Here is a 26,964-nt window from a genome sequence, read left to right on the forward strand (position 1 = left end):
GACTTTGTGGGCACAGTGGGTTGATAATGATGTGACACAATAACTGTCTTTCAGCAACATACACTTGTTATAATGTCTGTCCATGACTGTTTGTTCCATGCAGGGTTTTGGTGATCAGGAACCATATGGTATGAGGCAGGGTAAACCCTGGAGAGGATGAAAGTCTGTCACAGGAAATTACACTTATGGATTTTAGCAGACACTTTTCTCCCAAGCAACTTCCAATGAACTCTATGTAGTGTCATCATCCCCCACACCATATTCACCGCAGTGACTTACACTGCTAGATACACTACTTACAATGGGTCACTCATCCATGCATCAGTGGAGCACACTCTGTCTATCACTCACACACTATGGGGGGAAACTGAACAGCATGTCTTTGGACTGTGGGAGGAAACCCACATAGATGCAGGGAGAACATGCAAACTCCACACAGACTGAGCAGGGATCAAACCCACATCCTCTCACACTACCCAGGCGCTGTGAGACAGCAGTCCTACTCACTGTGCCACCGTGTCCACACGCACTTGTCCAGTCACATATGTATACTTTAGGCACAATTCAGTTACCGTTTCACCTGAGACACATTTCTTTTGATGGTGGGAGGAAACTGGAGCACCAGGAGGACACCCACATGAACACAGGGAAAACGTGCAAACTCATGGCTGAACCTGCAGCACAAGAACAGTGAGGCACCAGCACTACCTGCTGTGCTGCCCACTTGTCTTAATGTTAAAACAATTATTTAAAGTTTTGGATCATTTTAATAAATCATGCATATACACTTTTTGAGAAGTGACCTTTAGAACAAATTTTGGATCAAATCCAAGTTGTTTTATACGTAAGGCTCCTGACTGAAGATGAAGAATGTTTTTGACCGTGAATGTGCCTGCATCCATTATTATTTTTGGAACAGAGGCAGAGACCTCGTTTACACTTGAACTCAGCAATGGCCTTCAGCATTTCTTTTTGTTCCAGAGGTTTTTTTTTTTTGGGGGGGGGGGTTAACTGCACTGAGGTTTATATACCAAATAGACAGGATGAACCCAGAAGTGGAAATAGTGACTATCATGCCACTTCAAAGAAAATCTCTGGAACAGATTAACAATTGCACTTTTATGTGGAGAGATCATGTATGTTTTCTTAATAACTTTATCAAAAATGATTTAAAACTTCTGTGTCCCAGTGAAAAAGCTGAAACAGCAGAATATTAAGTCCAGTTGCACATTAGGTGTCTATAACTCAAGGAGTCCTAGGAAAACCTAAAATAGTATCTATGGACTATAAATAATACAACAAATTATATACATTACATGGGATATAAGTGAATAGTCAGTACTGTAAAGTCGCCTGGATCAGTGGACTTGGTTCCCGAGTTTGCACCATTAATAGTTTTTAACATATCTGTATGCGGTATAGCTTAGAGCAGTTTCTTTTTCAGTGTCAAAATAACTTAAGAGATGAACTGTGGGTTATTATTTGTTGTATTTTTAGGCAAATAGAATATTTTGAAAGTAAATGAATGCAGGCTTTTATGTGCTAGTTGACGCATTGTTACCATGCATGATGAGATGTGATTCACACTTCTGATCTGATTGTGTCGACCACCTTGACGTAGCAGAACGCTATGCCAGGGTTTTTGGTAACAGATACCTGGGCCTGGGTTTCCCAGCAGTCCTCATGTAAAGTACTATCATCGTAATGTGCCATACAAAACAAGGTAATATTACTTGCTTTATGTTGCAAGCACTGGAACACTGATGTTATGAGCAGATTATTTTATTACTCCTAATGATCAAAAAATAAAACTAACTTTTACACATGTACTGTGTCATAGTACATCAGTTAAAATTATGAAATGTCACAAACTTTAAAACCATTTCAAGATAGATTATAATCATGACTTCTGGTGTGCTGAGCAACATGAGGAGAGAACAATTCATTGTATTCTATGAACCTGCAAAATATATGATTGAATAATGTTTTTAAAATTAATTGTGAAGAGTTGCATTAACAGTTAAGAATAAATAGTTTTAATATACGTAAATAAAATCATTAAAATGCCAAACCTTGGCTTATATGTAGACAACTTAGAACACTTTTTCTTGTGAGGTGATCTCATAATAGCACTGGCATTTAATATCAGGGACACTTTATTAAAAACTTGAGCGTTAATATGTTTTAACATTTGCAAAATGAAGTTACGTAAGTCTCATACAGTCAAAGTGCAGGTTGTCTACTTTGTGCTTTGAGTGTTTCACGCTTCAGTGGATGAAGTAACGTGCTGGGAGGGGAGTGTTACTCATCCAAATCCACCTGTTGTCTGCTAAACTCATGGCAAGTGTTGCTGTAAGCGGTGTGGGAGAGAGAACCTCAAGTCCATCTCCCTCCCAAGAGTACACAGGCCACTCTACGCTCCCAGCTATAATAAGTGGTTAACCACTCCAGGGTCAGGATCAAGACACTATAAACCTTGTCCCGAGAACCTAGGTCTATCCGGACGGTACACGTAACAGTTCAGACACACTGCCTTTTCTTAATGTTAAGCAGGATCGGTACAAACACACATCAGCTCATGTGCTCCAGTGTCCAGTGTGACTCTACAGCATGAGCTACGTTGAGAAAATGTCCACATGAAAACTATAAATTTCTCCGACTATCTGTAACCGATATCCTCTGTGCATTTGCGTAATCCGCAAAAGTATATGGTTTCTGTGAAGTGACTGTCAGATGCACAGTATGATCAGCATCAGTAAAGATGGTTTGCACACATCTTGAGTCAAAGCAGGAGCTACAATGTGTAAAAATCAGCCTCTTAAGATTTTTTTAATCCTGGAAGGAAACAACCAGAAAGTGAAAGGAGTCTTAATATGTATCCGGCGTCCAGATAGCACACTGCGGCAGAGTGTGATAGGAGAGAAGAGATTGAAGTTGACAGGTGACGGCTGGAAGGCTGAATGAGCACTTCAAACTTTGGAAATCGAATTCATTTTCCACAGAAAGGACGAAAACGTGAAGCGTGTGAAAAAAGGAGTCCCAAGAGTAGCTATAGCCATGAGTGCGTGTCATTCCAGGGTTGCTTTTCATTCCAGCTTTTACATCACCCTTCATTTTCACCAAATTAATGAGCCCTAATACTTGATGTACTTGATCAGGGGACTCAAAAATGTAGCAGAAGGCAAACAAAAATGCTAATTATGAAATATGTAACATATCTGCTCTGTTACTCATCTAATAATGTAGCAGTATGTTTCATTATTAGTTAGAGGTGTATGATTTTTAACTATACAGGTGGTCCTTGGCTTATGACGGAGTTTCGTTCTAATGACCCCGTCAAGTCGACTGTTATAAGTCAAGAATCCCCTTATATGAGCCCTAAGGATATATTAAGAATAAACATGTATGAAAAGTTCCGGCTCCACTGTGGTGGAATAACCTCCCCCTTTCACTCAGAACTGCTGAATCTCTGTCCACATTTAAAAAGAGTCTTAAAACACACCTCTTCCAGACTCACTTCACTCATGATCTCTTAAGTTCATGTAATGTGTAAATGTTCATGCACTATAACTAATCATGCCCAGATAAAGCTTTACACAGCTACTCCTGTAATGTAATGTAAATGTTTATATGTACCTCCAAAAAAAAAAAAATTACTAGGAAGGTGATTTGAAATCGTGAATACTTGGATAAAGTTCTATGCAATAACTTATGTGATGAACGTTGGTTCATATGGTGGAAGAAACTAACTATTTCAGAATCACACGTCTGCATCTGTTTTTCTGTTAATGTATCGCGCTCTTTGTATTTTCTATAAAATGCATGTCGCTTTGGAGAAAAGCCTCTGCTAAATGAATACATGTACATGTAAATGAATGCAACATTTTCTAATAAACTTACATTTTTCATTAATTTCACACAATATTCATAATACAGATGTAGAATATTAATACTGCGTTAATATAAATGCAGTACAAAACTCTTTTTTGTGCCACGCTTTTCGCTTTAATTTCAAAATCTGTCTTCTGCTTTTTTCCATTCCAGCATCACCATACCAGCATCTTTTTTGCTTGCAAGCCATTTTAAATAAAAAGTAACTTGAAGGAAATCAAAGTCACTATTAAACACTAAAACACAGACTGAGACCCAAAAAAAACTGACATTGATGCCTTGAGCGGCACAGCCGGCCGATGTTATCGAACAATAGCTGTAACGTTTGAGAACGACCGCTCTACGCTCATGTCGGGACTCGACAATCATAAGGTTAACGGGACAGCCACCATAAGCCCAGGTCATTGCAAGTCGAGGATTACTTGCAGTTTGATCTTAAAAGTGTTACGAGGAGTCATTCCTGTCATTGGTTGTAAAGCTGTAAAAAATAAAATTAAAAAAAAAACCAAATATCATAAAAACTGCTGTAGAACTGTAATGTTACTGCGTCTGAATCTAACAGGACGGGGAGACAGAGACGGGAGGCCAGTTTTACAAGATTGATTTATTAACTATAATACATAGTCACGTAAGGCCTTAATGTTTATACACCATTCCCATAGAGACAAATTACCGTACTTATAGCAAATAAAAACATTAATGGATCTTTTGTTTCAGGTAATGTTTACATACATTTTCTTAAATTCATTTTTTTTTTTTTAATGAAGAAAGCAGCGGAGGACTCTCCCCGGCTTCGTTTTAAATCATGCACTATACTGAATTGGCCTAAACACCATTCACAATTTTGTTAAAAGTGGTAATTTTAATTAAAAAAAAAAAAAAGTTTTCTATCAACATTGACTATAGGGCAACATGTTAAACCCCCTAACAAACAAAAAAACCAACCACTTGAAAACAGTTTCCTTGTATTCCTTTAAATTTCTCAGCACTGTTGCAGGAAAAAAAAAAAAAAAAAAAGCTCAGACAGCATCACATTTTAATACATTGGGTGATTTTTCCTTACTCTCTGCACCTCCATTCCTGCCTCTTTCCACTTGTCTACAGTAGTGTCTATTGATATAGCAGATGGTTTTTCAGGGTGTGAAGAGGGGGGTAAAAAATACCATCGGTTTTATCCAGACACCATCAACCCTCAAATCTACAAACTTTTTTTTTTTTTTTAATAATTAAATAAATTAAAAAAAAAACACCTAGTCTGTCTGCTTTATCAGATGGGACAGAGACCAATTGTCAAGGATCTACAAGCACACCTGACACTTTTTCCAGTGGGCAAACAAGACTGAACTATACACTGATAACCATAAGGTAACACACCATGCTGAGAACAGAATGTACTGGGAAGAATGACCAAAGCAACTTGTTTATTCTCGTATTCCCCTGCAACATAGCAGTAAACACCTCCAGAATGTTAGGTTGCTACAATGTCTAGAATGATGATGGGAAATGTTAGCAGAGCCTATTTGTTGTACCATAAGGGGTATAATCTAATGTTGAAACATAACTCATTTTGCAAATGTTAACAAAAAAGAATACCAAATAACTCATTCAAGTAATTCTATTACCGTTAAAGACTGAAGGCAGATGTATATAAGGAGATGGAAATTATTATTTATCAGACAATAAAACATAAACTGAAGGATGGCACTGTCCAGTGATTTATCTTTGTACATTTTGGTGGGCAAAGAACTATCCATATGGACCATAAAACACATGAAAACCAAATTTTATATCAATTTCAGAAGCACAACCACAAGGTATTCACAAGCCCTGAGTAAAGAAACAATCTAACAAATATTTGGTCGTTCGTTGAAAAGATTTAGATTTTCTTTTTATTATTCAAACCTTGGATATTCCTTATACCTTGTAAATGCACTACGAAGATCACTGTCCAAGCATCGCAGAACAGTAAAATTCCCGATGAACCAAGAACACTGGGTGTCAGAGAGATAACAGGCCCTTCATTTCAAACAGCACATCGTAGTTTTATACAAGAATGAAAAATTTGAAGTGGCAGTACATAAGGGCTCCTGTTCGCGCACGGCATCAATCCTGCGGCTAAAAAATATGACAGCACTTCCAATCCAGCCACGAAGGGGAAAGACGCCCTCTTTTCTGCTTACGCTACGTCAACACCGACCGAGGGTTCCAGGTGCAAGTACGCTAGTGAGTAAATCAGTGTTTTAGAAATAAACCAGACCCATAACCTGTTATGCATGGGAGGGAATTGTTGCGTTTAGAAGCTTTATTCGGTGGATTAAGTATGGTGGCTGGTACAGGCAACCTGTTTGAATATTAATAGCTGGAATCAAATCTGCTTCAGTTAGGAAGGAGACATTAAAAAAAGTAAATTTAAATAAGCCAGTAGTGCAACCGAACAATCATTTACCTGCAGTGGTTTATGGAGCAATGAGGCCTATCAACTTGTTCAATTATGAACCAAGGTAACAAAGAACAGTTAAGAATTTAAACTTTGTGAGAATTACGCAGATCCACTACATTCAAGTGTTATTGTGCTAAATAAAAAAAACACACATTTTCTTCAAGGGGGGCGTGGTGGTGCAGTGGGTTGGACCGGGTCCTGCTCTCCAGTGGGTCGGGGGTTCGAGTCCCTCTTGGGGTGCCTTGCGGCAGACTGGCGTCCCGTCCTGGGTGTCCCCCCTTTCCCTCCTGCCTTGCGCCGTGTTGCCGGGCTAGGCTCCGGCTCCCCGCGACCCCGAATGGGACAAGCGGTTCAGACGATGTGTGCGCACATTTTCTTCAGCAGGAAGGTACGATTATGACTAGACATTTATGCCTTTTGAGGCCGGGGATCCATGCGACTGCCACAAAATATAAAGTTACATAAACATTATTAGTTGAAAGCACGTTTTAGACAAGCTGGGACGTTTCAAATGAGGTGCTGTGATCCTGCGGCCTGTTGTGCACAGTGGCTTCTGCTCAGTAGGTGGAAGCAGCACTCCATCATTTCCAGCATCCAGAGCACTGCTGAGCACAAGTAACATGACCAGTCACAACAGAGCTCAGATCTCTCTCTCTCTCACACACACACACACACACACACACACACACACACACACAGAAGTGCGCGCAAAATCTTCCTGCAAAAAAAACGGTAGTGAACCAAGTTCATTACCTGAAGTTTACAACATGGTCTTAAAATTCCCCTAACATTTATTTCTGCCTATTAAGCACAATTTGTCCAATGAAAGTTTTTTTTTTGCCTGTTTTTATAGTCAACTGCCAGTACACTTCTTTTAAAATGCCAGTCACAACAAAACTCAGATCAATTGAATGCAAATTAATAACTTATAACGATTTCTCCATGTTTAAAAACTTCCGACTACGGTCCCTTCATCCTTATAAGCAGCTACTGACTGCCCAGAAAAAACCCACAAGAACCGGGTATTTGGTGAAAGTTATGCATCCAAGTCAGGTCCCATCGTCCTCCTCAATCTTATTTATCTTGATAAATAAAATTAATGATTACTAAAATTTAGTGGTTTCCTAGACTTCCAGATAAGATGTCCAGTTTTATCAGCATGGATCTTTTCACAATATGTACCACACTTAAAAGGGGATGAACATGAAAATGAACTATATTTACCCTTATCTGGGTGTGCACCAGAAATGCAAGATCCCTCTTGCAGTACTGAAACTGTCATTTACCTCCTTCGTGAGCCACAGATTCATCCCTTAACTCACCTTTACACTCAACCACCCACTAAAACCAAACAACACTTTTCCATCTCAAACCACATCCAGAGTAAACATGTCAAAAGACACAAACTATTCTTACATGTTGTGCACTCACCTCTGTTCTATTGTACACTGAAATTTGAATCGTTTTAAAACCTTTCCACTCTGTCCAAGGTAATCACCTCTCAAAAACAAGTTCAAATATTTTAAAAACAAAGCCAGCATTTTAGCCATGAATCCAGCATAGTTTCAAACCTTGTTTCATTCTGGTGCATTTTTCAAAGAGTGGGAAAGTGATGCTCCAGACCTGACAAGTCAACAGACAACTGCAACTACCTTCCAAACTACTGAGCAATAATAACGTTACCAAAAAAAAAAAAAAAAAAACTTCTGTCTCCACTGTTACCACCTCAAACAAACTTTTTCATCGATTGCTGCAGAATGACTTGGTCTACAGGGTGCACAATTGCTAGAAAAATTATAGAGACTTATTGGGCATAAATGAGTGGGATTCACAGGTTGTGCATTTTGGTCCCACACACTTGTCATGTGTCTGAAGTCACTAACTCAACCGCAGGGCAGGTGGCTAACCCAATAAAAAAGGAAGAAAATAAAACCATTATACTTAAAATGTCTCCTAGCTTAGACGTGTACTGCTAGCAGACAGGAAGAAGGCCGCTGGATATTCAGCCAGACAATCCTGAACATTCTGCAACATTTTTTCGAGATCAAGTTCAGTTTATTGGCATTGATGTTTCAGAGGAGTGGGGGTGCCATAGTTTCTTGTTTAGTGCAGAAAAGTAAGCAAAAAACAGTGTGTTCATAGACTTCCAAAGAGAGATACATAATAATGCATCCATCCATTTCAACCAGTGCTTCAGTCCAATCTGCTTCGGAGCATCACAGCAACGCTCCACTAGGAAGACGATTCCCCGCTTTGTAAACTGTCCCGTCTCCTTCCAAGACAGTGCATGTTGGTTTACCAGAGTGGTCCACTAGCCACAAACGTCCTTTCTGAAACAGGGTGGTGGCATCGCACTATTGGACAAGGAGGATTAAAGAGGTCAGAAGGAGATCCAGAAGCTGGCATTTTAAGAGTCCAGCAAGGGTCCATCTGTCCATATCCATTAACCCTTATTTCTCAAGTGCTCCACCATGCCTCAAGGCTGCAAAGAGAATCGACATTAGGGACAGTAGGACCCTTTTAGCTCTAATTCCCCATCTGTGACTGGTCAAGGTGTGACTCGGTCATAGGTGAGCTGACATTCCTCTGGCCACAGGAGTACAGACACATCTCTGTGTGTGGGTGGGTATGTGCACGTATGTCATATGCATTTAGACAACTTCCTTCCATCTTTGTGTTTCACTGTGCATTTCATTTTGAGGCAGGGGGATAAGATGGAAGGAAAATAAAAAGGAAGAGAGAACACAAACAAACGTGCAAAACAAGTGTGGAAGAAGAAACATGGAAAATTATTAATGTGGCTCAAATGTTCCTTGATTTCTATCGCTTCTTCCTTTCTCCGTTGTGGGTGCCTTGTCCGAGCTCTGTGTGCGTGCTTGCATGTTTATGAGTTAATTCCAGCATTACAGTGAGAATCATCCCTTTTCATTCTCATAGCGTCTGCTGCTCTGCTGGGGTGTGGTGTGGGTGCAGAGGGGGCAGAAGAGGCTGCAGGGGTGACTGTGGGGTAGGAGGTGGGGAGTGGGATGGAGACTGCTGCAAAGGGCTGAAGTGTGGGACTGCCGGGCCTGGCTGCTGGTGGAAGTAGGAGTAGGCAGAGCCTCCGCACGTAGTAGTACTGGGCGAGACAGGCTGCCCAGGGAAGCCACTGGGGGTGTCCACGAGGGGCTGATTGTAGAAGAAGAAAGCGCACTGGTGGATGAAGGTCTCTATGATTGTCTGGTATGTGCGAGTGGCAGTCAGAGCATCCATGGTGGTAAAATCAGGCCGCATGAGGGTGGGCCAGAAGCAGATGGAGAGGTTCTCGCTGGTCATCAGGTTGACACGGTTTAATTGGCTCACCCTAGAAAGAAACCATCGAGTATCAGCGGTCACATAATTCAAGCCCTGATAAATAAAATAAAATAAAATGAGATTCCTTAGGTCAAAGCCATTTTTTGATTGTACATAAAATAAGTTTAATTCAGGAACGTCCAAGGGCTCCACTCACTTGTTCAGATGGGTGATGACATATTTAAAGACATCATAGTTCTCACGGGGGAACTTGCGCAGTACTTCCTTCATAGTATGTAGCCTCTGCTCCCTGTCATTAATCTCTGTGCAGACGAGGGAAACAGACAGCGTGAGCACTGGACAAACACATATAGACGCAGACAGAGGGATTTAGTTCAAGTTATGACTGCACTAAGAAAAAAGACTTTAAAGCTTGGAGAAATGTTTACATAAGGCCCAATTCAAGAAGCATGATGGTTAAGGAGGTGAAGCTGTGACTTTAATATCGGTATATTTTATAAAATAATGTGGCTACACATACAAGACCTGGAGCTAAAAACAGCAGTCAGATATACTTCCAAAAGTAAGTACCACACTTTTCACTCTGCTTTTCCCACTTCATGTTGAAAACTAATGCCCTCTCTGTAGCATATAATCAGGTTGAGGTCCTGGTGTATGACACGTAATGCGCCAAAATTTCCGAAAGACACACTGTGCCTGATCAGCAAAGGAGAGTTGGCAGAAGAAAAATAAATATAGAGATCAGAGCACTTCCCATTAAGGTCTCCATGAGACAAAGGCAAATAATCACTGATTATTGGAGCACTGGGGGGTGCTTTCTGTACCGCTCATTGGGAGATACAGACAGTCTGCCACGCTGCTCTGTTCCCATCCAAAAACTACAATGCTGCCTTCTACCAAGCAGAGCTGTCCAGGTTGCTGACATTTACATATCCATCCATCCATCCATCCATCTTCCTCCGCTTATCCGGGGCCGGGTCGCGGGGGCAGCAGTCCGAGCAGAGTACTCCAGACCTCCCTCTCCCCGTACACCTCCTCCAGTTCCTCTGGGGGAACCCCAAGGCGTTCCCAGGCCAGCCGGGAGACATAGTCTCTCCAACGTGTCCTGGGTCTGCCCCGAGGCCTCCTCCCAGTGGGACAAGCCCGGAACACCTCCCCTGGAAGGCGTCCAGGAGGCATCCGGAACAGATGCCCAAGCCACCTCAACTGGCTCCTCTCGATGCGGAGGAGCAGCGGCTCTACTCCGAGCTCCTCCCGGGTGACTGAGCTCCTCACCCTATCCCTAAGGGTGCGCCCAGCCACTCTGCGGAGGAAACCCATTTCTGCCGCTTGTATCCGCGATCTCATTCTTTCGGTCATGATCTAGAGTTCATGACCATAGGTGAGGGTAGGAACGTAGATCGACCGGTAAATTGAGAGCTTCGCCTTACGACTCAGCTCCCTCTTCACCACAACAGACCGGTACAATGACCGCATTACTGCGGACGCCGCACCGATCCGTCTGTCAACCTGCCGCTCCATTTTTCCCTCACTCGTGAACAAGACCCCGAGATACTTAAACTCCTCCACTTGAGGGAGCAACTCCCCCCTAACCCGGAGGGGGCAATCCACCTTTTTCCGACTGAGAACCATGGCCTCGGATTTGGAGGTGCTGATTCTCATCCCTGCCGCTTCGCACTCGGCTGCAAACCTCCCCAGTGCACGCTGCAAGTCTTGACTTGATGAAGCCAACAGGACCACATCGTCCGCAAAAAGCAGAGACGAGATCTCGCGGCCACTAAAACAGACACCCTCCGTTCCCTGACTGCGCCTAGAAATTCTGTCCATAAAAATAATGAACAGAATCGGTGACAAAGGGCAGCCCTGGCGGAGTCCAACATGCACCGGGAACAGGTCTGACTTACTGCCGGCAATGCGAACCAAGCTCCTGCTCCGGTCATACAGGGAACGAACAGCCCGTAGCAACGAGCCCCGAACCCCATAATCCCGAAGCACCCCCCACAGGATGCCACGAGGGACACGGTCGAATGCCTTCTCCAGGTCCACAAAACACATATGGACTGGTTGGGCAAACTCCCACGAACCCTCCAACACCCTAGTGAGGGTATAGAGCTGGTCCAGTGTATATATTTTACAATTTCTGCCTGCAAATGTTACACCAGAAATTACTTACAGAACTGATGACAAGACCCTCACCCACTTCTTTTTATAGTCAACTTACACACTTTCTCAATAATGAACCAACTGTCGGCTTCAGTTCACTTTGAAAGTACGGGGATTTACTGGACTATTTTTTGAGGACTTTGTCACATGAATTCCTCCCCATCTATAATCTTTTCTTCCTAATTATGTTAATCATCATTTCCATGGCAATCATACTTGCTCATCTAAACCAAGTGCTCATTCATTACAGCTCTTACTGTATGCCTCAACCAGCTCAATCTGCATGCTGTACGGGACCAGTGGTTCTGGCAGCTCAGAGAAGAAGCTCTTCATGGCTCCTGCCACGGTGTTCACAGTGAAGTCCTTCTCCACCAAGTCCAGACTGTGGTCTACCAGAAGCAGGAAAAACTAATGTCAGCAGACATATGAAAACATAGGCATATAGAAAATCAACAACTGCACCAATTTCCCATGTCTTCTAGTCACTCTTGTTGCTCACATCATCATCCAACACAAGTCGGAGTACTGTAGCCTTACACACTGAATACACTCACGTATCTCCAATAATCATGTTACTACCAGTGTCATACCTGGAAAGCTACAAATTTCTATCTCGGTAAGACTAGTGACACAAACTTACTGAACAGCAACACTTAATATTTCAATATTGCAGCATGTCACAGGAAAAAATACACAAGGCACTCATTTTTTTCTGAATTTCATTACATTGACTTTGAATAACACTGTGATGATTAAGAACCATACTCAACATTAATGCACTGTGTGAGAAACCATTGTTAAGCTAAGCATGTGACCAATACAAGAAGACAACATACGAAACAGGCTCTAATTAGAACTGAAACAAGAGTAATTACAGGGTTTAGTGAGGGTGGGAGCAGCCTACTTAGAGTTCACTTTCAAATTCTAGGAGTGGCATAATTAAAGTTCCTAGAGAGAGGCACACTTATTTACAAAGCTCATTCAAGTCTCATTCATTACCATTTGTTTAAAAGTTCCACATAGATTCAAGAATTACTACAGGCCAAGAGATTAAATCTTTAAAGAAGAAAAATTAAAACCCCTTTAAAATATTGTACTATCCTTCCTCCTCAACCATAATCCTTTCTGAAACAGCTGTAGCGATGCTGAAAACCTTGTACGTATATTGGGGGTTTTGTGGTTGCAAGTCTATGGTCAAGTCTATGTGGAAGCTTCTAGAGTTTGACAAAATTATCAAGTTCTTTCTACATCTCAGGTCCTTATTGATCAGACTTGGCATTTCAGGTGCGATTAACTTTTCTGGTTTGGGGAGACAGGAGGCACATCTTAAGACCAAGATGAGAATTATGCTTCATTAGACAAAAAATTATCTTACCTAGTACCATCATCCCATCAAAGTTTGTAAATTGTAAGGGCCGTATATTGCGCGATGCTCGAAATAGTGAAAGAGTGGAACTGAAAGGAGACGTACCCCCTTCAAGTGTTGTCCTTACATAAACAGTCTGAGCCCAGTGTAATTAACTATACTCATTAAAAATATTGTGCCTGCATCTATGAGGTTGGTAGCAGAAATTTTTTTCAAACAATGTCTAATGATTATGTAGTTTTGTTCACTGTCAATCATAGCAACCCATAGGCACACCTACCCACATTCATTTATGGACTTACCTTGGTCAAACTGCCTCTGCATGCTCTCCATCTCAGCCTTGTTTCCACTCACTCGGTAGATTCCTTCCGTACTGAGACCTGCAAAAATGAAAGGCAAGAAATCCAAGCAGAACAAGTAATGTAGTAATCGGATGTTTACCAAAAAAAAAAAAAAAAAAAAAAAAAAAAGTAAAAACAGAAATTACATTTTGAGAACCTGTTACAATATGCTCCCAAAATGAGGAACCAAACTCCTTTAATAACTGTTACTTCAGTATCTAAACCCAGCAAGGGTCTCCTCAGGCAGCTTGCCCAAAAAGTCAGAGTTTTGACAAAAATAGCCTCAGAAAATCTTACAGTATAGCAGTAAAAACTTACATTATTTTGTATTGGTAAACAAATGAAACAAACTATATATGCACACTGCTGTAATGGTACACAACAATACTTTATGAATTTGTATTTAAATACATTTTACATGACTTTGACAGTTGCTGCCACTTTTTCAGTGCAGTTTCTGCAGTGAGGATTTTTATCTGTGCATTTGGTTATGGGCTGTTTCAACAATGTGTTTCCTCCGCTGCCCCAGAAGAGCTGAGCTTGAAAGGCTGTTCCAGTTTCCTCCTCATAGATATCAATCTCAATGAGGGAGCTTTGAGGCAGAAAATTACTGCAAAGGAACTACTCATCCCACTGGCTGAAGCAGGAGACTAGGACTGGAGAAGAATTTGGAAGGCAGAGTGAGAGCTGGAGAAACTTGGAAGGGGTTGGCAATGGAGAGATAAAGAAAATGTAGGCAATATAAGGTACCACAAAGTTATGCTCCATGAAAAGTTGTGTTAACGGGCACTGGTGATAAGAAATAGTAAAAAATGAAGTACAAGCAACTAGCATTGCGGGAAGGCAGGAAGTCTGAAAACATCTGCAGATGAAGGCAATGTACAGCCACTTCTGTACCCTCACTTACCTAAGTTCAAAGGCATTTACCCCACCTTACCCAACGACTACTAAAATAGATTTCTGTTAGTCATTCAAAGTAAAAGTAATTTCTTTTTAAAAAAGTTGCCCTTTCATCCACCCATTTTGTGTGGACTGAGACAAATTAACGCATGCCTGTTGCTTACCTGTAGCCTCAATGTAACGGATGCACTTGTCAATAAAGAGCGGAATGGGTCGATCGGGGGACACGACATTGACCAGAGGAACCCCAAAGTAGTTGCTCTCTATTGGTTTTGAAATTGAATATCGAGGCTTTGCCCGTGGTTTCTGCCAGAAGAGGGGATGGAAAGACAAATACCTAGATTACCGCATTGCTTAGGTTGAAGAATGTGGGGCTTTCATTGTCTAGAGTCACCCTTTGGCTTTCATTAACCATGCACTTGTGCCATTTACTAAGCCTCTGATAAGGAATGAAAATGTGTTTACCCAGAAAGTAAAAAAATATTCCTCACCTCTTTCTTCTGGTACTTTTCATTGCCATTACCTCAAATACAAATCGTGCTTAATGTAAAAACAGTATTTCCTTGTTTCAGACAAAATGATTTATTATACTGGCTGCTTGTTTCATCAATGATAAAATGATGGATTTTGAAGATTTTGTCCATTGAATTTTGACTCATTTTGAAGGTGTATTCATTTTGTCCATAACTGCATGCTTCTGGTAACAAGAGTGTTTTTAAGCTGAGGAGCCAGTGTATTAAACTTATAATCAACAAGGCTTTGCTGCACATAAAGTACTAGAGTAAAACATAAATTCTGCATTTATTAGTTTTCGGTGCAATGTGAAACACCAATGTCTCCTCATCTTGAAAAACCCCATAATGCATTACATATCCTTGTTTTTCCTGTTCTTTATATTCATCTTTTGTTGCTCAAGTATAATGAAAACTAATAGACGAAGGTGGGGTTCAAAACTGTCCACCACCACATTTAAAAGCAACAGAAGAAAGAGGTGCCCTTTTGCCCTTTATTTCTCTCAATTCTTCAGCAATACTATAGGGATCAACGTGTAGGTTTGTGATGCAGGAATTCAAAATATGCCTTTTGTCAAACAAGGGGATTGTTGGGAAGGCTGAAAAAACATTCAAGGCTATTCTCTGGGACTTGTCATGTTGAACAACAGCAGGCTCCTAAAGGCATCCAACTTACAGAACTGTTGAAGGCTGGATGTGGAGAGGGTCATATAAAATCTGCAGTACACCTGCAGCTCTCATGGAAACGGCAGGGTTTATAGAGAGATAAAATATCTCTTATCCTAGCCACCTATGAGTTCACTATTTTTAGTTTTTCAGTTTTAGAATCTCAAGTTTAGTTCAGACAACAAAAAAGTAATCAAAATCATGTAATCAAAACATTTTTTTCAGTCTACTCAAATTTAAATATTTTCTTTCCAGACAAGGCATTAACCCCTTCTTCACTCCTAAGCTGTAACAGTCATCAACAAGAGTCATCAACAAGTAAAAGTAACAGTGAAGTAAAAGCAACAAAGTTCATATCCAAGTAAATTGGTGTATTTGTCAAAACTTTAATATTACATTAAGTATCTTGTGTAGTATAATATACTGTAAAAATGTTTGCAGGACAGGTGCAATGCAATTGCAGACACTAACTTGTATAAAATTAGCATTTATGCATGTAAATGACTTGCTAGTAATGTATTTCATGTATGGTGGTTTGGGAATCATACTGAAGGGAAGGATTGCACTACACTGTACATACCTTGCTAGTTCGACGCAGGCTTCTCAGAATATTCCTCTTCTTGGGATCTTCACTTTCCTCATTTAGAGAACTGTCTGCCTTTTGCGCACCTGCCTCGTCCTCCTTGGTCTTTAATGAAACTCCCAGCTCATCATCACTGCCAATGGAGAAGCTGGTGCGGAAGCTGCTGAACCTGCCCAGGCGCTTTGATCGGTCACGATAGAGCCTGGGCTTGATCCCCATGGCAGACAGCTTGCGTCTGCGCTCAAGAGAACTGCTCTCTGCCTCACTATCCGATCCATTACCTCCTCCGTTGGAGTGCGTTTTGTTAGCATTGCGAATGGTAATGATCTTGCCCTGGGTACTATCATGGGGCACTGAGTAAATGTTCTCTTCGTCAGTGGGCCTGGGCTTGCAAACTGCATCCATTGGTTCAGCATAGTCTGAAGGGTCATATCCACCATCTACTCCTTGGGGCCAGGTCATAGCTGTAGGCAATGATTTGCGTTTACCTGCTGGGTCAATGTAAGGATTGAGGTTGACCTTGCGGAAGTCAAAACTGACAGTTGGCTTTGGACGTACTTGGGGTGGGACCTTGTTATTGAGTTTGCTTTCAAATGAGCTGATTTCTGAGATAACGGAAAACGTATCACTGGACTCTAAGTCAGGTAGCTTGAAGATGTTGCTAGTATTATCATCCCGCAAGGTGGGGTATGGTGGTGAAGGCTCTACATCATCCTCTGAGTCCACCAGTGCAGTGACAGGACTAGGTGAGCCACAGCGAGGAGAGTGAATGCCCTCATTAGTAGTGCAGGCCTCAACAACATTGTCGTACATATGTGTTGCCTCCACAATGGTGCGCTTCTCCACAACATCTTTCAGGAAAGGCTGAAGCATGTCTATTCTGTGCAAGCCACCAACCACCCCACCAGGCCCACAAACCACAGTATTGAAGCGGGCTTCGATCTCATGCGCTAGCTCTTCCCCCTGTATAAGCCGCTCTCGTGTGACATCACAGTCTGTCAGCTCTGTCTGGTTCTCTCCGACCGCCAGCAGCTGCACTGGAATTATGTCTTGTACTTCACATAGGAAAGCACACAGGGTCTCAAGGGAGGCCTTGCGGCGGGCTGAGTAAACAGCAATGTAGCCATGTACTAGTCGGCTCTTGCGCAACAAGAAAGATGAATGATAGGAAAGCAGGGAGAGTTCAATTGTCTGCCGTTGGCCTCCCACAGCTAATTCCAGCAGCACTGAAGTGCCACTAGGTAGGCTAGACATTGGTCGGCAATGCTGGGGCAACAAAAATGGCGAAAGAAGCTGGTCAACATCATATGTGTCGCCACACATTAGGCACATAACAATGCGCAAATCTGCCTCGAGACTGTGCTGGTGGTGTAAGTCTCTAATACCCGAAGGAAGCGGGGGAAGGGGTGGAGAACGGTTACCAAAATTCAGATTCCTCCTGGAATCTAAGAGACACTTCAAGACTTGGTTGAGCTGCTTCTCACTTACATTACGCCCACAGCCTATTCCAGGGGACGCAGGGTCTAAGAAAATGCACTGCAGTTTTCCAGCAACCTGCTGCCCCTGTGCAATCAAGCTCTGTGCTGTCTCTCCACCAATGTCACTAATTGAACCCACACCTCTTTTGGTGACCAAAAGAAGAGACAGAGGAAGGTGGGATAAGCTGTTATCTCTTCGGCTAAGTGTAGAGTCTCGAAGCTTCTCAATACTCTCCACAACATACGATAGTGACTCCTTAGAGTTATAGAGACACAGGCAACCATGAGGATTAAAAGTGGCCGTGTGAAAGGAGTTAACTGGAAGGCGGACATTACCCTCAATTGGCCGAAGTACCAACTCATACATTTTTCCATCAAGCATGTACCGGTCATCATTAGTACACAGTGCCCGGACCTCATTAGCCAATTCTCTTGCAAGACCATCCTTACCTAGGATCACCAAGTTGATTCGATCTGCTTTGACCTCACCTGACTGGGCCTTGCAATCAAAAAAGGGATATCGGGTAGGGAAGCGTGAGGCTAGTATTTGTTCAATTTTGCTGTCCATACAAAATGGACTACTTGGGCAAATGTCCTTTGTGGGATGGTAGACAAAGTGAATATGTTTTAGTACAAGGGCATCCCTTTCTGCCTGCAGCTTTTGCAGGGCTTTGAAACGGGGTTCCTCCCCCAAAACCTCCTGAATTGCCCCCATCTTTTCTTTGCTAGGCTTGGCATCCACTACTAGCTCATAGAAGAGCTCAGAATACTCCAACAAAAGCTCTTGGAAGTCATCCTTAGCTTTGTCAATTATTTCCTTTTGGTGCTGATTGTAGATATCCAAGTACTCTGTTTCCTGTAGCCACTGATAGAAGTCTTCGTTCATGATAAAGCTTCGTGCCTCCTCCCAAGGCTTACCAGCTGTTATAAATGGTGATGAGATCAGCTTTGCCTTGAACTCCTGCCGCATTTCTGCTCTTTTGCGTTCATTGCGCAGATGTTCCAAATGAGTGTCATAGATATTCTCTGCTGCAGGTGTCTCCAGCAAGTCCAGTGGAATGCGATCATCCTCCATGTTGTCAATATGTGACGTTTCCTCCCATGGTGCATCATCAAGCACCACAAACCAATCAGAAAACTCTTGTTTATTCTCTAGGACTTTTTGTACTCCAGACCAACTCAAATGATCAACCTCATCCAAATCAGGTATCAAGAAGTGCAGTGCCTGTGGTAGAGCAATTAGATAGTTCTTGCGACGTCTTTCAATGTGCTCTTGCTTAAGACGGAATACATGCTGTTGGAACAGCTTCTTAGCCTTAGCTGTGCCCTCCAGGAACACATATTCCCTGTATTCTGAAGATGTCTGCATGCGTCGGCTGATATTAAGCCAAGTCTCATTATGGTTCTTTACAATGCGACTTATTAACCATTCATAGCGATCCTTTGCAGAGGCAATTTGCTGACTTTGAAGTTTGAGTGCTTCAAAATACGGGACAATCTTAAGCTTGCCTCTACTCTTGTCAATGAGTTGCACTAGCGTGATGAAGGCCAAGTCCACATTGACATTGGAGCGTGCTGATGTCTCTACCACCTGCAGGTTCTTTTTAGCTAAGGCAAAAGTATGACAGTCCTTAATGTAGCGCTCAACACCCTCATCACATTTAGTGAGAACCAACACCACTGGCTTTTTTGTTTTTGCCAACTGATTGTGTAAGTTAGTGACAAACTTCATCTGGTCATCAAAGTTGCGGTTCATGCCCCGGCTCACGTCCACACAGAGCAAAAAGCCATCCACCAGTAATTTACCCTCTGGCATCTGCTTCTGCTCAAAGTCCTGTTCCAAACCAAGCTGATCTGTGCAGAAGTACATCAACTTCTCAGCAGAGGCTAGCTTATTGGAGGCAGCTCTCTTAATGTAGGGCTGCAGAGCTGTACTGCGATGTGGCTGGAAGGTCTGATCGTCAATGAACTCAGTCTGCTCCACCACATGCATCCTGCATTCAGGTCCTTCCTCCAATGTACGGCATGCTTCTCCCCAGTATAGGAAATGGTCATTATTAACTACACGACCACCAAAATCACTGGTGCTCAACACAGATGTATGGTCCAAGTAAAAATCATCAGCACTTGGCCGGACAAAGCGATTGCATAGACAGGACTTGCCCACACCACACTGTCCCTTCTCTTTTTCCGTCCCGGACAGACCCACCACAACAAGGTTATATGTGGGCGACCGGACGTCTTGTTTTTTTGCCATCATCATCGCACACTAACACTCATCCTGCCATGCTTAGAAGATTGAGAGAGCAGGCCACAGTGGTCTATCCATAAAAAACTTTTAAATGATTAATATACAGTATTTAATTGATGTCTTATTGGATTACATTTGTTCATCTTTAACTTTACACTTATTTTATAGTTCTGCTGATTCTGGATCTAGACATTATATGTTCCATATCAATTGTTACTTTCTTTTGTAGCAAAAATATTTTGTGTCCTCTCACTGAAGAAGAGCAGTAAGGATGGAGGGAGAGGGTGGGGCAATTGGTAGTCAACTATGGGAATGTGGCACAGGAGGTTGTGAAAGGTGGAGGAGGAGCAGATTATCGTTCAGTAGAAGGAAAAGGTGTTGCTTCAGCTAGATCCATGAGGTCCTTGTATTTGTGTTCTGATCCAGCAAAAGCCAAATAGGGTCTCACACCAGGCAGGCCTAAGGGGAGTCCTGGAAAAAATAAAATGTAGAAAATACTGAGAAACTTAATATCGGTGGACAGTACAAATTTTATTAATCTAAGATTTTCCTCATCCATGATTCTGACACTTAACTTCACTAAACTGTTTTCAACTAAATACCTTTTCTGAAAGCAAGTAAACTCATTAAATAGAAAGGCATCAGAAGGAACACAGAAAATCTGCAGGACATCGACACACTTGAAACTAACAGGAAGCATGTTAAGAGTTAAGTCCTTTGAAAAGAAAGATCGTTCATGATTTTAACTAATAAAGCTGGAAATGGATAACGATTACAGACCTATCGACAATAACATCACCAAACACCTTTTACCTTTATTGCATTTCTCCTTGTGCATGATGCACATTATTGAGCCAATGGCCTGAATAAGTAGCTCTAACATAAGATTAATACATTTATGCTGCTTATAGACTCATGCCTCACCGTATACTGATGCATGCATGTGCAAACATGCTGGACCTCATTAGATTTCAGTACGTACACCAATTCATATGATATCAAGAGCTGTCCAGCTGCATTTTTAATACTGTCTATCTAGTTTGATGGTAGATTTTTACTGAATTAAAAATGAGTCTTCTGTGGGTCTATCAAAATATGACCTAAGGCAGAAAACCGATAAAGGCTTTACAGTATGTTAAGCCAGTACTTGTTCAAATTGAGTATGGCTGACTACATTAACAACATATTTACTTTGGAGGTAGATCATGGAGAAATCTGGAGTTCATTAGAAATTCCGGAAACTCCTGGAAACTTCTAACTTCATTAAAAACCACTAACTTTCACAAATAAGAAAATTCTACTGAATTACATGAAGTCCTGGACAAGAATTTTCAGAACGTCTTGATGTCTCAAAGCCTACAATCAAAAGCAAAAGTATGCTAACAAGGGCTTTGACACTGCAACTATCAGCTTGTTATGTTTAATAGCAAAATGTTTAAACAAAAATTTAGAGTCCAGGTCCTCTCTAGGTACAGGTCTTAAAGTAATCAGATGATGAGCAGTGACATATGCAGTATATACATTTCCCAGGTGTTTTATTGTACTGTTAAAGACATTATTTTGTAATGTTAAAAGATATTAAAAAATGTAATATATTAAAATTTTATATACGTTTTATACTTGACTCACTTGGTTTCCTACAACTAAAAGACCTGAAGTGTGAATAATCTAGCTAGAACAGAGATCCAGTTCCAAACCCTCCAGACATGACATCATCATCATCCATACGGGTTTATAATGATCTCTAAAACACATTTTATCTCTTTGCAGCAAGGTCTTACTATTTTGTGATAAACTGACAATGATAGCAACAAAATTTCTAGAAATCAGTTCATGATGGTACAACATGCTGATAACTCATAAATTCATTCTTTTGATTCTTTCTTCTCAAAATATTCAAGCACTGGGAATTCTTTTTGAATCCATCCTTCCCCCCTAGTCCCTTCAGTTGTAGCCTGTATTACAATACAATCAGAGTAAGGAGAAAGTGAAAACAGACATTTTGTATCCCAACCAGTCAGTATTAGAATAAAAGTTTAATGACAATGAAAAAAAAAAGACTCCTAATGAATAGAAGAGAAGTTCATTACACAAAAATAAGCACTGTAACTAGACCTTCATGGCCCTACTTTTTTACCTGCATGCACTCCAGCTCACAAGTGAAGAATGATTCACACGTTGTAATACAATAATCATATTCAAAATGAGATATTCTCAAACCTGAATTTGAAAATACACAAAATCTTAATTTTGAGGGGAACACAATATCAACTGCAAACTTTTTTTGCGTCCTCGAGACCAAAACAAACATTTATGCACGCATACACAGATAGTTCTCTACTTACAACATATACCAGTGTTTGGTCTAAGTGTTAAATGGGGACTGCTCCATCTGCTGTATGATAACATCAGCTGGCCGTACTGCCACAAAGGCACTCATTTCCTTATTGACTCAAGCAGTATGTCTATCAGCAATTGCATTTTATGTATAAATACATTTTATTTACAGAGCGTTTCACTTGTGATTCCATTCAAGTTACTTAAAATGGTAAGCATCGTGAGTACTCCGGTTAAGCAGAAGACAAAAAGCAAAAGAAAGCAGACTTAGAAATTAATGTAAAAATGACAGTGCAGCATGAAAATATAACTATAATACTGTACTGTATTTTTTCTATATTAGTATTTTATTGTGATAATATATAGTACAAGGAGGCTTGTGACTCACAAAGTTGACTTAGAACAAGGTTGTTGGAACGGAATGCTATCGTAAGCAGAGAGCTACCTGTATAAACAGCATTTCAACTTACATTTATTGTGCTCCACCAATCTACAGTTGATTGCTTTTTGAGTTTTTAGGTTAGCTACCAGCTGTGTCAGGTGTAAGCACAAGTAGACTAAGTATGCATTGACATTAAGCTCTTTTCTTCTCTGTAACATTCCGCACTATTTTCTTTGCAACTTTTTTAAAAAATTGATTTCGCATAAAATTTTACATCGGTGTTTTGCAACTCTCCTCAAGAACCTCCACGTTTGGAAGACCTGCTTGCCGTAACACTATCATGGCAATAAATGCTCACTCGCTCAATATCAGTAACTGCTTGTCCATGTCAGTCATCCAGAGCATATCCCCAAAGCATGAGGCAAAGTTAAGACAAACATAGGAACACACACACACACACACACACACACACACACACACACCAACATGGAGAGAATGTCCAAACTCCAAAAAGGTTAAAACATAGTAAATAAATATGGTAAAACATACAGTACCACCAAATACGGAAAAATTTAATGTAGATTTTAATACTATGCTTTAATGCCTCAGCCAGTCATACAAATGTGATTATTGAATAGTTAAACAATATACTGTTCAGTCATGTTTCTATTATGAAATGAAGCGTAGAAACCAGCAGCCCTGACTGCATTTGAGCTAATATTAGCCTACGTTCCTCTGTCTGGTAAACTGAAATGCTCAAATCCTTAGGCACTAAAGCTTAATCACAGAATGATTATGCCTCTCTTATAGTGCAGCCTGGATTGTTTTCAAGAGCGAGAAAGCAAGGCCAAAGCTAGTAAGCAATGCTACACTCAAAGAGAAATTAGAAATACATATACTCCTAAGTTCAACCAAGAGAAAGTGACATGTCCAATGAAACTATTCTCATTATGTTGCAAGAACATGATGTATTCGTTTGGACTTTTACTGGCAAAAAAATTCAACATATAAATTTGTGTTTTCATTTTGATTATATTTTGACGTATTTCATTGATCTAGTTCAATGCATGCAACGCATCCTAAATGATTAGCACTTACATTAAGTTATTTAATTATATCCAGTTTAAAAAGGTGTTAGCACCCTTTTTTTTTTTTTTTAAAGCCCCAGTGATGAAATGGAAATCTAAGGGAGTCTCAAGACCCGACGAACAAAAGTGGTATGTATACTACGGAAGTAAATAAGAGTAAGTGATACTGGTATTAGTGTACTTATAACCCACAGGCTGATATCATAACCTGCCACATGTACTGTGCATTGTATACATGTGTCTCTCTTTCTATGATGTACATGCATGGTGACGCGTTCGTGTATTCTGCAAATTATCCTTTTTTCTACCAGATTCATGTGATAATGACACTACATGTTTGATTGAGAGATGGGACAATGACACTATTGTACAATTCCATAACATTAAAAGCAGAGTGCTGTAATTTTAACATGAAGCTAAAATTAAAGGCACATAAGTCTCCTGAGGTCCCCAACAGCTACACTTCTAGGGTTGGTAACATGACACACAGTTTAACATCCAGACACCACATCGCTGCACTTGCAGAAACGAAACTCCCCTTTCCCACTCCCTAATATCACAATAACAGAATCAAACAGGTGACCACAAAAGGAGGAAGCTGTTGAATTGTTTTTATTGCAAGACACGAAGCTTTAAGCCTCACCCAAGCTTTCATCATCGCAGTGCAGGAGCCAAAATATGACTCATTCCAGGGAGAGAAAAGCAAGCAACGGAAGCAAAGACACCTCTGGCCAACTCTGTCAATTAAGGGATAATGACTCTGTGCGTGTTACCACAGTGACAAGCACTTAGTGCAGAGGAAGGTGGTTACAAAGTGCCCTTTTTAAACTCGCACAAGTTTACTGGAAAGAGGTTTCAGCTAATTTAGCTTTTGCGTTAAGTGGAACAGTTTAATATAGCTGCACTTGTAATTCTGTATTAAACACGTTCTATACCGAGAAGAACTTATCGAAGTTTTAACTCGAGTTAAACTCCAGGAAAAAAAATTGTTTTACAGCCTACATTTTCATGGTTCATTTATACGGCCTAGGGACAAAAGTCAAGTTCACCTAAGAAACACAGAAAACACACTAGTAATTCACCGATGACCTACCAATTGAGCAACTGGGATACTGTCTTGATAAAAGGAAACAAAACAATAGGGGAAGGGAGAGAAGAAAACTGTAGAGGTGGCAAGAGCCACATGCCTCACCTAAAGTAGTGCAATGAGCTAACAGTATCCAGCAGGTTTAAGACTAAGCAATGTCTCTATACCTTCAAAGACCCTTAAAGACCAAGATAATTACCCTTTGGCTACGTTAACATCAAACCACAGAAATAGCACTGACGAAACAGTGGCATTACTGTTATTAACAGTGCTGCTATTTCACAGAAATGATAAACTATCACTTGTCCTTGCACTACAAAATTGACAGCAGCTGCCAACATAACCCCATCATATAGAGGAAAAATATAACTCATGGTCTTGAATGCATATTCTTCTGTCCAATTCAAGACTGCCCAGTCAAATTCCTATGATTAAATGCAGCATACTATAAAGATCTGGGCATCTCATGACTGGTAGAGCATCTGTATACCAGTTTTTTTCAAAAACTCTCTCTTTACTAAGTACTGCAAACCTGAAGTGGCTTTTCTTTGAGACCCCAATATGAAAAAAAAAAAAAAAAAAAAAAAAAAAAAAACTTCAAGAAGTATTTTAATATTCAAAACACTCACATTTAAATTAGAAAAAACACATTTACCTTGAAATTCACTGGATGTACACACACTAATTCACATGAAACACATTGTTCTATTGCTTTTCTAATGCACATTTTGCATAAATTCAAACCATCAGTGTAAACAGATCTGACCTGACCTATCATTCATTTAATTGACAGACATTTGTTTCAGTGGGTGAATTCCACAGCACTGGTTTTCAGCTCTTGTCCTAACCTTCCCCTTTATATTCTCAAGGTAAGCTCTTTATTATACTTGATCAGGCTGCTAACTGAATATGCTGTATGATTCAAACAAAAAAAAGGCTTTGCTGGGGACTTTTCTTAATATGTTAGTTATTCTAGAAATATCTGGAATAGTTCAAGCAAAATTAAAAAGACTGCTTAATTATCTCCACTAAAATGAATAAAAGTTTTAGGAATGACAAAATAAACATTGAAAAATATATCAGCCACAACATTAAAACCACCTGCCTAATATTGTGTAGGTCCCCCTTGTGCCACCAAAGCAGCTCTGACCCATTGAGGCATGGACTCCACAAGACCTTTTAAGGTGTCCTGTGGTTTCTGGCATGAAGACGTTAGCAGCAGATTCTTTAAGTCCAGCAAGTTGCAAGGTGGGGTCTCCATGAATCTGTCTTTTTCCAGCACATCTCACAAATGCTGGATTGGATTGAGATCTGGGGAATCTGGAGGCCAAGTTGACACCTTGAACTCTTTGTCACGTTCCTCAAACCATTCCTGAAGTTGAACAATTTTTGCATTATGGCAGGAAGCATTATCCTGCTGAAAGAGGTCACTGCCTTCAGGGAATACCATAACCATGAAGGGGTGTACGTGGTCTGCAACAATCTTTAGGTAGGTGGTACGCATCAAAGTAACATCCACATGAACGCCAGGACCCAAGGTTTCCCAGCAGAACATTGGCCAGAGCATCACACTGCCTCTGCTGACTTGCCTTCTTCTTGTAGTGCATCCTGCTGCCATCTCTTCCCCGGGTAAATGATGCACGCACACCCGGCCGTCCACATGATCTAAAAGAAAACGATTCATCAGTCCAAGTCACCTTCTTCCATTGCTCCATGGTCCACTTCTGATGCTCACGTGCCCATTGCAGGCACTTTTGGCTGTGGACAGGGGTCAGCACGGGTACTCTGACCAGTCTGGGGCTATACAGCAAACTGGAATGCACTGTGTGTTCCATTCCTTTCTACCATGGCCAGCATTAAGGTTTTCAGTAATTTGTGCTACAGTAGGGGATTGAACCAGACTGGCTAGCCTTCGCTTGCCACGTGCATCACTGAGGTTTGGGAACCCATGACTCTGTTGCCGGGTCACCGGTTTTCCTTCCCTGGACTGTTTTTGCTATGTACTAAACACTGCATACCAGGAACACCCCACAAGACCTTCTGTTTTGGAGATGCTCTGACCCAGTCGTCTAGCCATCACAATTTGGCCCTTGTGAAAGTAGCTCAGATCGTTACACTTGTCCATTTTTCCTGCTTCCAACATATTAAATTCAAGAACTGACTGTTCACTTGCTGCCTAAAATAT

General features: G+C 41.0%; 1 protein-coding gene across 2 annotated transcripts in view; it reads right to left on the bottom strand.

The window, feature by feature from the left end:
- Window positions 1–6,630: 6,630 nt before the first annotated feature.
- Window positions 6,631–26,964, bottom strand: part of LOC108934386 (rho GTPase-activating protein 35-like) — a 45,330-nt gene continuing 24,996 nt past the window's right edge. For both annotated transcript variants that reach the window (XM_018752118.2, XM_018752117.2), the window contains 6 exons: window positions 16,154–20,356; window positions 14,560–14,701; window positions 13,457–13,534; window positions 12,046–12,177; window positions 9,822–9,927; window positions 6,631–9,674 (listed from right to left, as the gene is read on the bottom strand). In XM_018752118.2, the coding sequence (XP_018607634.2) occupies window positions 9,263–9,674; window positions 9,822–9,927; window positions 12,046–12,177; window positions 13,457–13,534; window positions 14,560–14,701; window positions 16,154–19,897 (4,614 nt within the window). In that variant the 5' untranslated portion in view covers window positions 19,898–20,356 and the 3' untranslated portion in view covers window positions 6,631–9,262. The remainder of the gene's footprint in view (window positions 9,675–9,821; window positions 9,928–12,045; window positions 12,178–13,456; window positions 13,535–14,559; window positions 14,702–16,153; window positions 20,357–26,964) is intronic.

The sequence above is a fragment of the Scleropages formosus genome, chromosome 4 (assembly GCF_900964775.1).
Source record: "Scleropages formosus chromosome 4, fSclFor1.1, whole genome shotgun sequence".
In the NCBI taxonomy this organism is placed as follows: Eukaryota; Metazoa; Chordata; class Actinopteri; order Osteoglossiformes; family Osteoglossidae; genus Scleropages; species Scleropages formosus.